Source organism: Gymnogyps californianus, chromosome 3 (assembly GCF_018139145.2).
Source record: "Gymnogyps californianus isolate 813 chromosome 3, ASM1813914v2, whole genome shotgun sequence".
Classification (NCBI taxonomy): domain Eukaryota; kingdom Metazoa; phylum Chordata; class Aves; order Accipitriformes; family Cathartidae; genus Gymnogyps; species Gymnogyps californianus.
The window spans coordinates 69,700,530-69,719,089 of record NC_059473.1 but is presented as its reverse complement, the minus strand read 5'-3'; the positions used below and the strand labels follow the sequence as shown (position 1 = coordinate 69,719,089).

Sequence of the window (18,560 nt, the reverse complement as noted above, 5' to 3'; positions counted from 1 at the left end):
TGCATCTTCATTGTAAATGGAGTTCTAATCAGTATGTCGTCGGGCTAGAGATAAACCACAGGGTAAACCATTACCCCAGTCAAAACAGTACCGTGCAACACAAAGCAGGAACCAGCAGGTGCAGCATTCATTGCATAAAGGTATGCTCTTTCTTTAGCAGAGAAGCAGCACACACAATATTATCAGATTATCTTTTCTTGAGTTAAAAATACTCTCCCTAGAGAGGTCACCTATACCACTAAGAAACGCATAGACATTTGGTGTTATGTAAATGTTATTTTTTCCTATTGTTTCATTAATAATAGGAATCTGCTTTGAACAAGACATTGTAGTTACCCTCAAATAATTGTATTAAAAGCTACTGTCTAGCAAGAGTTAGAAAGTCAGTAGACATGCATCATTTAAAACACTGAATAATATGATTATAGGAAAAAGGCTTCACTGCTTGATTTTTTACAATCTTGTGTAAGATAGCGTACGTTATGGAATTAAATTGAACATTGTTAGCCTTCTCTCCTAGTCTAATCCACACTAAATTGGTCAAAAACAATTATAAACACCTCTTTTTTGACAGGTCATGATTGGATAGATGATTGTTTTTTGTATAATTCAAAGAGGTCATTTACTAACAATCCAGAGCATTTAAAATGGCTAGATTTAAACAGCTAACCTAAAATTGTCAGCTCTTTTTTTTTCCCTTTTTTTTTTTTTTTTTTTGTTAGGCACTGTAGAAGAGTCTGGCTCAGGCAATTTAATTTGCCTTTCATAGTCTATCACAAGGCTCATGATTATTTCTTACAACAAAATATTCAGTGCAACAAATTAGTAGATTCTGCTGTGTTGGTTGGGCTGCATTCCAATTCCTGCCTTAGTGATGCTGGCTGCCTTCAGCACTGCCAGCACAATAATTATTGCTGAGTTTTCTAGACCTCATCAAACCAGCAAGGTGATCACCCCCTTGGAACAGCTGGGGATATGAGGTATGGAAAAGTGGAAAGAAATTGCTGCAACTCCGTGCTAGCATGCCAGCAAGTGCCACTTGAATGATGGCAGCTATTGGCAGGGGTAGGGCTCTGCTGGGGGAGAGCTTGCAGCAGTTCTAGATTATAGCTTTTGCTGCTTCCAAGGAGAATTGCTGTGGGCACTGAATTAAAGAAAGCAAATTGGAAGGTGGGGAAAATGAAGATTTGAAGGCAAATGTAGAAGGGGAGGTGATGATTTGTGACAATGAAACAATTTTTGTTTTACTATAAGTGATTGGCTCTTTTATGAAGCAAAAAACTTCCACAAACACCGTTATGTCAGCTATGCAGGTTTGTTAGGCAGTCCTCTCCAGCCTTCATCACATAATTAAGGTACCAACTGGTGTCACCAAACTGATGTCATTCTTGTTCCGATACAAAGAAGTATACTACTATTTATCAGTATTCTACCATATGAAGTACAGAAGCAAAGTAAAAAAACCCTTATTTTAGATATTTAAAAATATTGTCATCATCAAAATACCTGCTGAGAGACTGCTACTGTGCTTAAGTGCATATTTTGGATAAACAAATGGGTTTAATCCAGGACACTCAACACTACCCTTTACACAAAATAAACACCCAGTAAAAATCAGAGTTTAGCCTCAAATTAGTTGATGTAAACTATCCCCATGCAAATCAGAGAAACATTATTAACTGCAGTAAACATTTATGCAAATAAGAAGGCCCATTATGTCCCTTTTTAGTATCTCTGTTTCCTTTCCTGTTTCTCCCTTTTGTTTGAACATTTTAATTTTGATGCAACTACATTTTCTTTCTGGACAATCTGCTTATGTGGAAGTGTAATATTTTGACACCATTTTTATCACTGGGATATGGTGACACCTATTAACACTATGGAATATAGTATGCATTCATCATGTGTGTTTAGTCTTTTGTCAGAGCTTTGCATCTATCCTTTTCCTTGTCCCTCACATTTTTAACTTTTCAATCTTAACAGACAGGGAGTAGAGCTTTGTGATTCACTGTCTCTTAAGCAGGAACTTTATTATAGTACTCCATTTTTCGCTATTTGTTACTTTGTAGGTTGATAAGGCTTGGCTGCAAACATAGTATTTCAAAAACAATGTACTTAAGGAGATATTTGTATGCATACATGAACTGGCATACTAAAAAGAGGTCAACATACAGTATTAGTACATTAGTCATTACAGACTAGCTTTTTATTCATTACATTTGTCATCAGGGCTAGGGAAAAGGAATGGCCAGCCTGCCTTTTAATTTTATTATAGCTTTAATGTTGGAAGAGGCAAGAGAATGAGACTGTAATCTGTACTGCTTACTGATATTACAGAGGCTGTGCTTTCCAGGGGCAGGTGATGAGTTTTGTATTTCTTTAAAATAGAAAGCTTAGGGTCCCACTCATTTAAATATATTGTTTCATAAAACCAGAAAAAAACCTTCCTGTTTTCCTTTAAATGTTTAATGGGATCTTTTTGAGGGCAATGTCTGACTGACTCGCTCTAGCTGTCCACAGGGCTTGAAATGGGGACCCCTACCCCAATTGTCCAATGACCTACGGTTTTCCTGTAATGACTATGATAGCATAGAGTGTTTCATATGCTGCCTTTTTTTCTTATAATCATGTTCCAAAGCAGACTAAATACAAATAGTAAAATATTGAAAATTGCTGCAAATTGGCTGGCTCTAATCAACGATTCTTGAGTTGAATCAACAATCTTGAACTAGCCTATGAGAATACTCCATTTTCTTTACAAAAAAAAGTTTCACCCTTAGGATAGAAATTTCTGTTTGTGGAACTGCGTTGTAGACAACAATCAGTGTTCTCCAGCTGTGGTTGAATTTAAAGGTGCTGGACCGGGGTCACTGGGCATCTGGAAGATGAGATCTGAGACCTTGTGCTTGTCCCTGGGGCTCTGGTGCAGAGAGCAGATGAGAAGTCTGACTCTTAAGGTAGCCATGTTGCAGAGAAGATGCATTGCTGCCTTCAGCACTACTTGGAGTTCCCTAAGGACTAATGGCTTTATACACAGGTAACAGGCAAAGTTTAGCAGCTAGAAACTTTTCTGACTGTAACTGATGTCAATTATCTCTCTTCCATAAAGTGGTCTACATAGTTTAAATGTCAGTTTTCAGGTTATGCCAAGGCATGAAAATGTAGTAGGTGCTTCACATATTCTATATAAGAATAATGACTGTTCCAGCAGGAGCATCTTAAGAGAGAGATTTCTGTAAGGTGAGACAAAGTCAGCATCCTGCTTATCCAGGTTTAGTTGTGGAATGAATGACTACAAAGCAAGGAGCCCTCTGTGCCTTACAGTTCTGACATGGATTAGTTGTCATTCTCTCTCTTGCTTTGTGGACACTATTATGCGTCTGAATACAAGTAAATCCACCATAGTGACTCTAAATTGACTATTTTCACTTGATGAGCTCCTCTGATACCAAATGCCCAGTTCTTATTATCACAAGACTCAGTCCTGATGAGATAGTGAGTGATCCCTGCCAATACCCCTCAAAAATATTTGGCTAATGAATTTTCTTACAGGTGTGCCTTTCCTGCTGAGGAGTAGAGACTAATTTTTTGTTGTTAGAAGGTAATTTTTTTCAGGTATTACTCCACATTTATTTTTGACTGAAGAAACATACACAGAAGATAGTTTTACAACCTCAGGTTAAGATACCCTAGATACATCCTCGTCAACTCCATAACAGCATTACCACCTTTGTTGAGTTTACAAATGTAATATACTGTGATTTGAATCACTGTGTAGAACCTATTTGTATCTTTGTGAATGAAAACAAGACCTATTTTATTGTCAAATATTTCCATAAAGACAGAAAAAATGTGAAAGTATTAGATAAGGCTAATCTTTCAGAATGCTCTCTGAATGCTTGATTTTGCCTTCAGGCTTTACTGCAGGCAAATTCAGATTGTGCAATTCTAAAATATTATTGAAGCTTAATTCAAGAGTATTTTTATGTTCAGACTGGCTCAAGGCTTCTCAGTGGTGTCAGTAAAATTGAATTTTGTCACCTTAAAGTTGAAGTGTGGGAGCCAGGGCTTCGATGCTCTTACTAGAAGAAGGATGCGAAGGCGGGGGAGAGAGAGAGGAATAGGAGCAGGGCAGAGGGGTGGAAAGGAACCCCTGAGAGATCAGTCTTGATCTTCCCATTGTCAGTGGCAGAATGGGAGAAGATGGGGTTGAGCATGTTGGTAGTGTTTAAACTTATTCCCACCAGTGGTCACTAACCCATCTATCATGGTCCCTCCTTTGGCCAGTCACAACTAGCCTGTCTCTGCAGACCTTTGACATAAGCGAAACAGGCATCAAGCCGAAGACCATGCTCATGACCTACCTGACTTTGTACCAGGTAGTCAGATGAAGCTAACAATGCAGAGCACAGCCTCCAGTAAACGCTAGGTTCCCAGTATGTTTAAGTGGTTTTGTTAATCCTTGATCCTATCTTAAGCTTGCACCAGTAAACTGGCACAGCTTTTGTAGCAGGGTCCTGTAGCTGGGATAGGTACTGTGTTGCTATACTGCTTCCAGGCCTGAGCTGGCACGCCAAGAGATGCCAGCCATGTCTGCCCTGCACTCTCTAGTTTCAGAAGCACTGTGGGAAAAGGCAGCCCTCACATCTCTGCCCCTGTGATACAGTCCTGTACTCTGTAAATCTGGCCTTCTAAAAGTAAAAATCACATCTAAGCAAGTATATTAAACTGTTCTTATATGTTCTATCTTCTGTGACTAATGCTTTGTTAATAAAGATTTTTTTGTATGTGTGTGTGAGAGAAGCTCTTCTGATTTTGAATGTTCCTAAAAAACACACAGGCAGGGTTTACTAAATGCTTATTACACTCCTAGCTGGGACCTGACAGATGAGTATTTTGTGTTATAACATTATCTTGGTTTTAAGGTAAAAATGAACCTCATAACTTGACCCAATTTATCAGTTTGAGTCTGAACCACTTCTGTGCACATTCAATCCTTATCTTCCTGGTTTTGGTGGAGTGCAAATATGTCTTATTGAAATAATGCACAAATTGTTATTACAAGTTTCCCTGTTCATGAATCACTTTACAGGGATTAAAACTCTTAACACCTCTAAGTTATTATAAGTTCATCCTGTAGCTGAAATACTAACTTCATGATATTTAGCCTCATGGGTAGAACAGTTTACATGAGATTGATTTTTCAAATTTTCTTTCAGGCATGCAAAAGGATGTGGTTCTGATACATATCTAAGTCTTGTTACGGTTGGCCAGCCAGAAACAAGAAACTCTGTAGTCTTAAAACATACACATATGCACACACACACAAAAAATTTGCTACAACATGATGTTAAGATTTGTGGTCTAAATTGTAGCATGAACTTAAGACCCCAACCCATCTAAGCTAGTCATTGGGATCAAGCGTGCAGTTGTATATAAAACTTTGCTCTGAAGGCAAATGAATGAACTGAAATACTCTTCGGGTTTCAAGAGTATTGAAAGCTACTATACCTCACAAATTCTGAATTTTTGTTGTTGTTTTACGTTATTAGCAAAGGTGAATTTGGTCTTGTACAGTAAAAAAACCTATAGACATCTGAGACACAATTAACTCTACAGCTCTGTGTAGCTATGTAAAATGTTGCCATGAATTCAAGTATTTGCTCCAGGTTTCAAAATTTTACATGTCTTAAGTGCAACAGTTATTTAATTAGTTTTTTATCATAATTCTAGCAATATGGTTCCTATAATGTTATTCTAAAAATAATTTTAGGAAACACTATTAAAAATACCAAATCATTCAGTGTAAAATTAGAGACTTCCCCCATTTTTTTTCCATCATTTATCTCTTTCATGGATATTGGTGTTTCATAACTTGTATGGAGAAAGTATTTTGCAAGAATAGAACTTGTTGATCAAGCATTTTGCCACCAATTTCCTCTTTTTTTCTGCCTGCTCAGACAGGAAGTGATTCTTTCAGGGAAGTACTTGGAAGACAGGGTTTTGATTTTGTTATTGTTTGAGTCACTGGATCTCCATGTATGTATGGTGGAGTCTAAATGTTTATAAATCATGAATATAATACCCTGAAGATATGTTCAGTGCACAGTAAATCATTTTTATTTAAACCAACTGTCAGCTTCACCAGCTCAGCTTTGGCTAGAATCTTTCTCATTTTCATGTCATGAGTAATAATAACTGAAGTGTTATTTAGATAGCAGTTCTGCTTCTCATTACTACATAACAGAAAACCTACTACAGAAAGCTTGTATTTACCAGTTTTCTATTATTACTATGTTCAGTTAGAGAAGGCAGCAGCTGAGACTTAGAATACACTCTGTATCTGTGGAGAGCCCTGTTGTCCTCAGTAGGTCACAGCAGAAATCCACTTGTACACAATATAATGCAGGGATGTGGTCCTACACAGGATTTTTAAAAACTATGATTACCTTCTTATCAAGTGTGGTGAAGACCTATTCCTTCTCTCAGCAGCATCAAATGGATTAAGGACAGGGGCTTAGTATTATATATGAGATCCCTTTAAGGAACCAATGGACAACTGGAAATTAATTCCTTCTTGATTTTAACTTGAATTACCTGTGCTTCTGATGGTTTTTATTAGATGTGCTGAGAACACCATTGTGTCCACAACTCTTCACAGAACTTCATTTTAGTGTTGCCATTCTTCTTACAAAAAAAATTCAAATCTCTTTTTCTTTCCCTTTTGCCTTGCAGTAAAGGACTTGACTCACATGCACATGCACACTTGCAGATGTGTAGGTGTATTTTGTATGGATTTGACTTTCAAAATATTATTCTGTTTTTCTGCTGGATAACTGTGGAGAATTCGTTGAGTAACTGGGCCCTCTATCTCAGGATACTATCTGAAATTTTGATGAAAAATTAAATGAACCTCTCTAAGGAATGGCACAAATATATGCATTCTGCCTCAAAATGATGGAAGTGCTGGGGAAGGGTTAGCCTCCGATGTTGTATGTGATGCAGGTGGGCTTTAGCATTAGAATTCTTTCAAAAGCCACAGGCCCAAAATACTTGTATTTATTGGGCTCTTTTTAACTTTCTATGCCATAGAACCAAGAACTGAAAGTCATTAAAAAACTATATGTCTAACTTAAAAACACAAGCAAATTATTAGAAGCTGTGGGCATCTGATGCAACACAATTGAGCTGAGGGGACTTAATGAGTTACTGATTAGAGCTTAATTTCTTTAGCTCATTCTTAGCCTGCACCAGTCATGATATAAACCACGGTTGCTTAGTTCTCCTTCACTGCGATTTAAGCTAATACTCTCTTCTTTTGTTGGAGCGAACTGAGAGCCTGTTACCATGATTCAGCTGGTGAGTCCACCAGTTGAGTGTGACCCTGCCCCAGGCCCCAGCGTACTGGGTGCCTCTGTGCTGTGTGTGCTGTCCAAGGGGCCTGGCTGGTGGGGGCTGTACATACCTGCTTGTGTGTGTGTGCCTGTATGTACTTTAATTTCTATCAATGCAAAGTTTTGATTCTGTATCATTGTGAAGTAGTTGTGGTTGAGTGTCTTCTCAAGGAGCTTTCCGAGGAAAGGCACTTTGTCATTTTCCATTTTGGAGTTTGTGTTATAAATCATCTTTTGACTGGTTTCTCCTTTGTGGTTCCTGTCTGAAATTTTAGTCCAATCATATACTTTAAGAATCATCTCAAAATTGTTTTCTTTATCCTCTGGAAATTCAATTCTTAGATCCCTCAAGGTCAGTAACACTGTTAACCTATTAACCACCAGCCTCTGACAAGAATCTGGAAATAGTTTGAGCTGTTCCAACTTGACAGTATAGAGGCTGTTTTTATTTTGTATTTATTTTTAAAACAGTTAGCAGAAGTCTGGAAAAAAATAATGCATTAGTAAAAATGGTTCACTGTAATTACACTTAACTCTTCTAGAATGTTATCAGTGATTACATAAGTTAATCTGTCTATGATATTTTATTTATTTGGAAGCCTAAGAAGACAATGTGGTAGATATTTATATTCTAACATTAGGAACTGACTCTTCATAACCCTATATTTTGGGTTCACTGCATTATTAAAATGGAGTTGAATTAAAACATATTTTTCTTTTCTTACCTAGTGTACTTTTTCATCCAAAGCATCCATTTTTCCTCTTTCCTGTTTGTATTTTAAAGTCTTGTTTCCAGAAGAAGAAAGAAAATGGACAATTCTTTATCTATTCCTAGACTTTAAAGATTAATATTTCTTTGTCAGTCCTTTCCTTTCTCTCCATAATGTCCTTGAAACATCATTAAATATTTGAAGCTGATGGGTATGATTTGGAGAAAGAAGTGCAGCTGTTTAACCAAAAATTTTAAGTTTTTGAAGTAAAGGAAGAAAAATCAGGTCTATATTTTCTCTTGCTATGTAAGGAAATCCCTTATGATTCTGGCATCTGTGGAAGAGGAGGAAGCTACATAATACTGTTTTTCATAGATTTCGCCGGTACTTTGTCCTACTTTTCACTTTTCTGCTTTTAGAAACACAGACCCAATGAGATTTTTTTTTAAGTAACTGGATGTAGAAAGTCCATATTATTTTTTCTGTTTGTTTGTGGCTTGTTTTTATCTTCTCTCAACTTTCATCTCTTCAGGAAGTGGGAATAAAGATCTAGTTCTGTCCTATATTTTCCATTTGATAAATCTGCGATGCACCTTGCTGCAGTAGTCTGATCTTCTAAGAAACAGCAGCTGCATTTCCACAGCATTTTATCTCTGCACAGCCTACCAGAATGCTGCCATTTGACATATCCAGCAGTCCCCACACACAACTGATTCCTTGGAGTGACAGGAGAAAGTCTAATAGCAAGTCTGCCTATGGCAAACATGAGGCAGATAGACAGGGACAGAGCTGGTGCAGACTTGTCTCCTTGTTCTGCACAGCCGATATTTACCCACTGCCTTGTGTGCCATGTTTTCCAGTAGGTGCCCCCACCGGAAGTTTCAACATAGCCACAAAATCTGAGGGTGTGGTTGCTTGGTACTGAAGAAATTGCTAGTCATCAAAAAATAAAAAAAGTACATTGGCACGTGGGAAGTGAAGATTCGCACAGAATAGCCGTTTATCCAGCACAGCCGCATAAACAAGTTTTGGTGGAACAACTGCATCTTTCACCAAAAAACCCAAACCAAACCAAACCAAAACAAAATGTGCTTGATGCATGATAGTGCAGTTTCCTTTTAACCTAATGTTGCATTAGAAATATTAGGTTTTCTACTTTTTATATAATTAACTACCATACTGCAATTTTCCTCTATAATTGGCATACTTAGCTGTATGATTTCCTACTGGTTGAATGATTTGCATCATCCCATGTATTTTTTTGCTTGCTGAATCCCTACTGTTACTATACTAGAAGCTTGTACAGTCTAGACTCTTTTTGCTACTGCTTTGCTATTCTCATTTACTCTTTGTTTAGCTGATGAAAATAAGAGCTCTGTGCTCAGAGTGATCATTTTCCCTTTGTTACCTGTTTAACAGCACTTAAGGTGTAGCAGGTCTTTTGCTGATACCCCTAATAGACTTCACACAGACCTACATAAAACTGCTTTATGCCACATGTTGGTCTTTTTTATACAAATGACTATGTCAGTAGTCAAGGAAATATTTCTTAATGATAAAATTAGAAGCACAAGCAGTCTGAGATTTCATGAAGTTCCTAATACAGCTTGGCCTTCCTTTTCTTTCTTTATCACATTGTCACCGTTAGAATATTATGTCTTGGGATTCTGGGAACTCCTCAATTATGTTGCTTTGCTAGGGAGAGTTTTAGGATAGCACAAATCAGTTCATTAAGATCTTGGATGATGTAGGACCATATTGTGGTTTAACCCCAATCGACAACTAAGCACCACACAGCCACTTGTTCATTCCCACTTGATGGGTTGGGGAGAGAATCGGAAAAGTGAGAAAACTCGTGGGTTGAGACAAAGACAGTTTAACAGGTAAAGCAAAAGCTGTACACACAAGCGAAGCAAAACAAGGAATTCATTCACCACTTCACATTGGCAGGCAGGTGTTCAGCCATCTCCAGGAAAGCAGGGCTCCATCACACGTACCGGTTACTTGGGAAGACAAACACCATCACTCCGAACGTCCCCCCCTTCCTCCAGCTTCATATGCTGAGCACGATGTCACATGGTATGGAATATCCCTTTGGTCAGTTGGGGTCAGCTGTCCCAGCTGTGTCTCCTCCCAACTTCTTGTGCATCACCAGCCCACTTGCTGGTGGGGCGGTATGAGGAGCAGAAAAGGCCTTGACTCTGTGTAAGCACTGCTCAGTAATAGTGAAAACATCCCTGTTATTATCAACACTGTTTCCAGCACAAATCCAAAACATAGTCCCATACTAGCTACTGTGAAGAAAATTAACTCTACCCCAGCCAAAACCAGCACAGACCAGAATCACTTTCTGTCAACAAATCTGTAAAATAAAATGGTAGGCAAAATACCAAGATTGGCTATAAGCTGGATGCATCGTGCGAAAGGAATTTTTGTTGTAGAGAGGGATTCAGTGGTTGACATGAAACCCTGAACTTTCAAATTCAAAATGATATGGCTAGCAAACTTCCCCAGGGTTATTTTGGCAATCCCTATCTCAAAGTTCAACATATGCCAGTAAGTACTATATAATTAACGCTCTTTACATTTGCAATGCTGGTGTAAGTGTAAGCTGTCTTTTTAATGGCAAGTTTTCTTACTTAATTTCAAAAAGAAAGTATTGGTGTGGCAGTGGACTGTGGCACGAAAATTGAAAAACTCTCCCATAGCTATATCATGCAAGAACAGTCGTGAACAGTAGTTAATTATTCATTTAGTACTTGATCTCAAAAGGTGTTCTTTTTTAAATGAATGGAGTGTCTGGCAGATACACCTAATTCAATTAATCCACAGCGTAATATAAACTGAGTAAATAATCACCTGTCATTTAATGAAACTTTATAAAGACACAGCCTGCTTTTTATTTCTTTCTTTTGTGTGTGTGGTGTTGGTGTCGTTGTTGTTGTCATTATTATTATTATTATTATTATCGTCATAATTATTTTTTATTTATTTTTTTTTTTTATTATTCACATTTTCATGAAACTCATATATTCACTGTTCCAGTTAGCGAAATTGTTGGAATGGTGTCGAAGAAACTCCTTACCCTTTCTCTCTAAATTCACTTCACCATTACATTGCTTTCTAATATTCACATCAATCTTATTTTTGTCAAAACATGCCATTCTGCCTATGGGTTGGGGTGCAGTGCTGTATTTTGACATAATGTCCGAACAACAGTTAAGGGACACCTACTATTTGAATTCTGAAATTATTTCTACTGATACTGTTAGAAATGCAGTTTTTCTACTTTCTGATCTGTCTGCTTGGAATGATATTGCTTGAAAACAGTCACCAACAGCCCAAGATTGTCCCTTAATTCACTTGTTAAAATTAAGTATCATCTAGAGTCTTGGGTAACAGCTTGTACTTCAACTAATGTTTGTGACAGTGGGTGGAGGTAAACTAGAGTCATTATCAGTAGAACCAGGTCAAAAAGTTGCATGCGTTTGGTTACAGGTAGAAGCCCACTGACAGGATAGCTGGGGATAGAGGGAAGAGAAAAAATCAAAAGGTAGGGAACTAGTGGAAGTAAAGAGACAGGAGTAGGCTAAAGGATGATGTTTGTGAATAGAAGCAAAGTAGCTGAGAAGATGTCATAAGCCTGCCACTTATTTTCAGCACCTATACCCTAGAACATTATAGCATTTGCTGGTGTATATAACAAAATGATTTGTGTTTCTCCTACTGCAAACATACCATCCTAGTGAACAGTTTAGTATCTCGGTAGAATTGCCCACATGAATATTTTAGCTAACTGAATATAACTCAGTAAACTGTTGGTGAGAAATGCAGCTTTCATTAAAACAAGAAGGTGAAACATTGCAAACTCATTTCATTTTACTGCTGACTGAAGTATTTTTTTTAACTCAGGGCAATTATCTTGGGTATGGGAAGGGGAAATGCCCTAATAGATGTTTTCTGGTCTGTTCTGATCTGTTTATGCTTTTGCTTTTTAATCATAGGTTTCTGTGCTCGAGAGGCAGATATTTGACTTCCTTGGTTATCAGTGGGCACCCATCCTGGCAAATTTTATACACATTATTATAGTCATACTTGGCTTATTTGGAACCATCCAGTATAGACCTCGTTACATAACAGGAGTGAGTATTTAATTTTATTTACTTATTTTGATGTGCATGTAAAAAAAACCCCAAAACCAAAAACATTCCAAACTCTGTTGCTTATAAATCAAATAGAAATCTTATCTTGGTTTAACTTTCTTCTGTAATAATTTACATTTACTTATTATGCTTTTGAGACACCTGCAATAATTAAGTGGTAACAACCTACAAAAGTTAAAAGTCAATATGATCACAAACTACGTGACAATATGAGCTTTCAAGAAGTGAAGTCAGTTTAAAGAATTACAGCATCCTCAGAATTACAGGGATTTAGAGCTAGAATAAATGCTAGCCACAACTTTCCTAGATACACTGGACTTCCCCAACATATCCATGATTTATTATAGTTGGTCATTATTGTTATTAACCGTCGTTGCTGAAGTGCCTATCTGTTATGTATATCCCTCCTAGAAATTATAGTCCAAGTTGAAAATGAAGTATGAGAATATGGTAAGAAATGCAGGTTTGATGGTTATGGACTGAGGGCTCCAGAACAAAAATAAGGATTTGGACCTTTATATTTTTAATCCATTTCTTTTCCTTATTCAGCTACCCCTCATACACAGACTCAGTATTGCTGTACTCTCTGGTACAATACAGTATTAATGAAATCCTCATTTCATACTCTGGATTTGTTTTTTCCCCCATTTGTAGTGTAGTTCCCCCCTCATATCTGTCTATAAAGACAGAATAACAAATCTGAAAGCCATCATTCAGAACACCTTTTGTTAGAAATAGATTTGCATGACAATATTTCTGTCAAAATTGACTGCTAATTCAGTTAAAGCTTGTATACTTTTCAGAGATAGACAGCAGTCAAAAAGATTTGCCCATACACAACCATATTTTCATGTCAAATGAAAATAACTCCACTGAATCTCTACCCGCTTCTGCAAAGTCTGTTTCCTCTTATACTGTTCCCTCATATACTCCCTCATGAGTAATCACTCAGGAGATGGAAAGGTTTTGCTTGTACCCCTGTGCTACCATCCATATTGCAGCAGTGTGATGCTAACAGTAATACATTAACATTTGTGGCTGTGTTTTTATCTCTGTGATTTCCTATATGCAGAAAATGTGTGTCCACATGTATAATGTCTTTATACATGCACAGAATTTAATATATTCCAATACATATATTATCAACATTGAAAAATATATTGCAAGCCTTAAATATTTAGAGTGTTTCCTTCAAGTCACAACTCTGGGAGTCCCATGAATGTGAACTGGAGTTTTCTTCTTCCATTTCTAGTGCTTTGACCAGTGCAAAAGGCTTGAAAATAAAACCCCAAAATTCAAACAAGTGTCAGTTAAATAAAAAGAGTAAAAAGTTTGATCCCAAGTCTATTCCAAGGCATAAAAATGAGCATAAGCATAAAATGCTTACCTGAGCTAAACAAAAAAGCTAGATTTAAATGGTCTTTTCAACAGGAGTACAGAAAATTACCTGCTACAACGATGAGTGCATTGTGAATGGGGAGAAATACCAGCCTTAGAAATAGATACCATTCGCATGAGTTTCTGGATGATACGGTTTGTGCCACACCATCCTACTAATTTTCACACATATCTTTTCTTAGACCTCCCCCTCACTTTCACAGTGTAGCCCATCTGGCTTTATGAGTTTGCCTCCCTGCATCCTCTCATCGAATTGGATAGAACCAATCTAAGATCAAATTGTTTGTCTTGCTCAGATTTTGTAATGGACACCTGAATCTGCCATCTATCACAGACTGCTTAGATAAGGAAACAATGATGAAACTTTCATTCTTCATTTAGTTGGATCAACAGAAGAGTGCTGTGATTTTTTCATTTCTACTGCTGCTCTCTTTGGAGAGTATCTAAAGTCAGGAAGAGGGAAATGGTACTGGTCAGTGGAGGGAGAGATAAGGGAACTGCATCCTTTTATTCAGTTCTACTGGGCCCAGAATAGGCACCTTGTTGAAGCTGGGCTAAACTCAGGAGTGTCATCTGGCATCAGGAGTAAAGTTATGAGTTCAAAGGCAAGAAGAAAGACAACAGCCTATAAGCCTGCAAGGGTGTAACTATAAGGTTTTCAGGTGAGTGGATGTAAATACTCAGACTTCAATAGATTCTGCAAGGGTCAATCTATCTTGAGTAGACTCTATAGGACCCTTAATCCACAGTCACATTAGTACCTCAAGTATAGCTTGCTTCAACAAGACTACAATAAATTTCCTTTTTACTGTGCATGCTTCATAAAGAATATCACAAAAATGTTTTCCAGAGGTTGTGAATCATAGGTTAAAGAAAGCAGGGAGGTTTTAAGGTGAGATTTAAAGAAAAGATTCAGTGGCTTAGGGAGAAGAGGAAATAAGTTTTAGACAGATGGGACACCACGAGTGAAAGTGTGTCGTTGAACTCACAAGAGTCACAGGGAAGTTTAGAAGTGGGTGAGGGGAAAAGGTCACTGTGTGGTTTCAGGCCTTGGAAAATGGTTCAGATTACATGGAATGTAGGAGTTGTGGTGGACAAAGAGGACAGGAAATTGAAGTTTAATATCATCAGAGGGGTTAATCTTAATATAGGTTCAGCAAGAACACATTCATTTTTGCTTGTAAACCTAAACCATTAACCAATTGTCATGGTTTAACCCCAGTCAGCAGCCAAGCACCACACAGCCGCTCCCTCACTCCCTGTCCCCGGCCCCCCCGCTCCCAGCAGGATGGGGAGGAGAATCGGGAGAGAAGGCAGAACTTGTGGGTTGAGATAAGAACAGTTTAATAACTAAAGTAAAATATAATATTAACAATAATAATAATGAAATATAATAATAATAATAATATTATAATAGTAATGAAAAGGAATATTAAAAAAAAAAGGAGGGCAGGGGAAGGAAAAAAAAAAACAGTGATGCACAATGCAATGGCTCACCACCCGCTGACCGATGCCAGAGCCGCGATCCGCACCTCCTGGCCAACTCCCCACTGTTTGTATACTGGGCATGATGTTCCATGGTATGGAATACCCCTTTGGTTAGTTCGGGTCAGCTGTCCTGGCTATGCTCCCTCCCAGCTTCTTGCACACCTGCTTGCTGGCAGAGCATTGGAAGCTGAAAAGTCCTTGGCTTAAGATAAGCGCTACTTAGCAACAACTAAAACATCAGTGTGTTATCAACATCATTCTCACACTAAATCCAAAACACAGCACTGTACCAGATACTAAAAAGAGAGTTAACTCTGTCCCAGCCAAAATCAGGACACCAATAAGTAAGCAATTGATGCAGGAGGTGAAACATCTGTTCTGGGGGTGGGAATGAGTGTCTTTTCAAAGATGTAATTTCAAAAGATAATAATTAAGCCTTTTTTTTGTGAAAACAATAATGATAAAAGGACTGCTTAACAGTACTATGCTGAAGAGAATATGGATTTCAGTAGGAACAAAGGTTAACCAGTGTAATGACTGAGATGTAAGTGTGGGTTTTAGCAGTGCTATCATAGGATCCATCAATGCAAATGCCTGAGAGTTAATACCAATGCAAATTATTAAGGGTTCTGGAAAGAAGCAATGCTCTTCACCTGGGTAGGGCTCTGCCTGGAGGCTCAGTTTCTCCCCATTCCTTCTATAGAGGGATTCCAGCTGTGCTGATATGCTCAGCACATGTTCCTCACTCTAGTATGGATTATTAGTCTCCTGACTAATCTAGCGACCTTCTACAATGGAGTAACTGTATCAGTAGACAAGGGAAGGGCTATGGATATAATCTATCTAGACTTCTGTAAGGCTTTTGGTATGGTCCCCCACAACATTCTAGCTGCTAAATTGGAGAGATATGGATTTGACAGCTGGACTGTTAGATGGATAAGGAAGTGGCTGGATGGCCACATCCAAAGAGTTATACTCAATGGCTCAATGTCCAAGTAGAAACCAGTAACAAGTGGTGTCCCTCAGGGGTCCGTACTGGCACCAATAGTATTTAATATCTTCATCAACAACATGGACAGTGGGATTGAGTGCACCCTCAGCAAGTTTGCAGACGACACCAAGCTGAGTGGTGCAGTTGATTAGCTAGAGGGAAGGGATGTCATCCAGAGAGACCTTGGCAGCCTTGAGGAGTGGGCCCGTGTGAACTTCAAGAAGTTCAGTAAGGCCAAGTGCAAGGTCCTGCACCTGGGTCAGGGCAATTCTCAATATCAATGCAGACTGGGGGATGAATGGATTGAGAGCAGCCCTGCGGAGAAGGACTTGGGAGTACTGGTGGATGAAAAATTGAACATAAGCCAGCAGTGTGCACTTGCAGCCCAAAAAGCCAATCGTATCCTGGGCTGCATAAAAATAAGTGTGACCAGCAGGTCGAGGGAGGTGATTCTCCCCCTACACTCAACTCTTGTGAGACCCCACCTGGAGTACTGTGTCCAGCTCTGGGGCCCACAGTACAAGACAGACATGAACCTGTCAGAGCAGGTCCAGAGAAGGGCCACGAAAACAGTCAGAGGGCTGGAGAACCTCTCCTATGAAGAAAGGCTGAGTTGGGGTTATTCAGCCTGGAGAAGAGAAGGCTCTGGGGAGACCTTATTGCAGCCTTTCAATATATAAAGGGGACTTATAAAAAGATGGAGAAAGACTTTTTACCAGAGCCTGTAGTGACAGGACAAGGGACAATAGGTTTAAACTGAAAGAGGGCAGGTTTAGATTGAACATAAGGAAGAAAATTTTTACGATGAGGATGATGAGACACTGGAACAGGTTGCCCAGAGAAGTTGTGGATGCCCCATCTTTGGAAGTATTCAAGGTCAGGTTGGATGGTGCTTTGAGAAACCTGATCTAGTGAAAGATATCCCGGCCCATGGCAGGGGGGTTTGACTAGATGATCTTTAAAGGTCCCTTCCAACCAAACCATTCTGTGATTCTATGAAAGAAAAAGAGTAAGGAAATGCCACTGAATGAATTGCTGTTTTCTGGTTCCTGCATTATGGAAAACCTTGGCAATCTCATTCTACTGTTGTTTTAACATTTCTAGAAAGCATGCTTAGAATATATAAGAAGGACAAAAAGTCCCATTTGTACTGAATGTCATTCTCTTCTCCAAACAGAGGAATCCACCTGACAGGTGAAGCCAACCTTATAGTTCTCCAGTGCTACAGAGGTAGCACTGTAAAATTAAGTACTTTTTGTTTCTTCACTGCCATGGGAAGAAGACAAAGGAATGTCTAGTGGAGCTTGACAGTGGCATAAACAGATAGAGAAAAACTTGGAAGTGAATTATGAAATACAAGAATTTGAGGAAAATCATGTCTGGGATGTAGATTCCACTGTAATTTCCACTGCTTATTTGTACCTTCTAGACCTGTTATATTTACTTCTTCTAGAATTAGTTCCAACAAAGAGAGAATTTTTGTACAATTCTGTAGGTTTTACTGAGCAGTCTTATAGACAAAGCAAGAGTGATAAGAAAATTAAAAAGCATTTGCACTGAAGAATAAATTCTCCGGCCTTGACCATAAAGTGAAGATCCAATACCAAAAAGAGAGAAAACTTTTAATCCAGAAGGAATTACCTTGTTTCAAACCTGTGATAGTAGGAGATTGTACAAATTGTTTTCTTGTAATGACCTATTCATTGCACAGTTCAAGTGGACTTTGGTTGAGTGTGAAGCAAAATTATGCAGTGGACAACAACGTTACTAACATTTTCCCAGGGATTAATTTATTCTGTTCTAGTATATCCTCCTCTTAAACATAATAGTAACACCCCCTAATAATAGTGAACATAATAGGGACTCATACAGACCACAATATTCTAGCAGAAGAGAACAAGGATCTCAGTTTGACACAAAGCAAATTTGCAACCTTTAAGAGCAGAAAGAATCTTGTACAGGACAATACCTGGTTACATTAGGTCTGGGAGAAAAGGATAGATTATTACTGGTACATTACTTAACACGTAATTGCTGATATATATTAAAAAAGAGAAAGAGGCAATTACCTTATGTCTGAGCTTCTTGCAGCATCATCAGTCTGCCCAACCATTAGGCCCCAGAGAGTACAACCGAGTTAATCTATGTCTTTTTAAAGACCAGACATTGTCAATCACTTCAACATCCCTAGTGGGATCTGCTTAGTGCCTTATATGACAAGTAGCCCTGAGTCTACCAGATCTGTTTTGAAGTATTTCAGCTGTATATTGCAATTGTAAATTGCAATTTAGTATCTTCCATGTTTTTTAAATGTTTAAAGTACATGACAGTGTGCAGCAGTTCATCTGTCTTATATACATACCAGAATACTATCAAACAATATCAACCATGCCATGGAAAAATGTAAAGCCAAGAA

General features: G+C 38.3%; 1 protein-coding gene across 1 annotated transcript in view; it reads left to right on the top strand.

Annotated features, from left to right (window-relative positions):
- Window positions 1–18,560, top strand: part of NKAIN2 (sodium/potassium transporting ATPase interacting 2) — a 475,734-nt gene that overhangs the window by 157,205 nt on the left and 299,969 nt on the right. Inside the window, exon 2 of the mRNA XM_050894206.1 lies at window positions 12,109–12,246. Within this exon, the coding sequence (XP_050750163.1) occupies window positions 12,109–12,246 (138 nt within the window). The remainder of the gene's footprint in view (window positions 1–12,108; window positions 12,247–18,560) is intronic.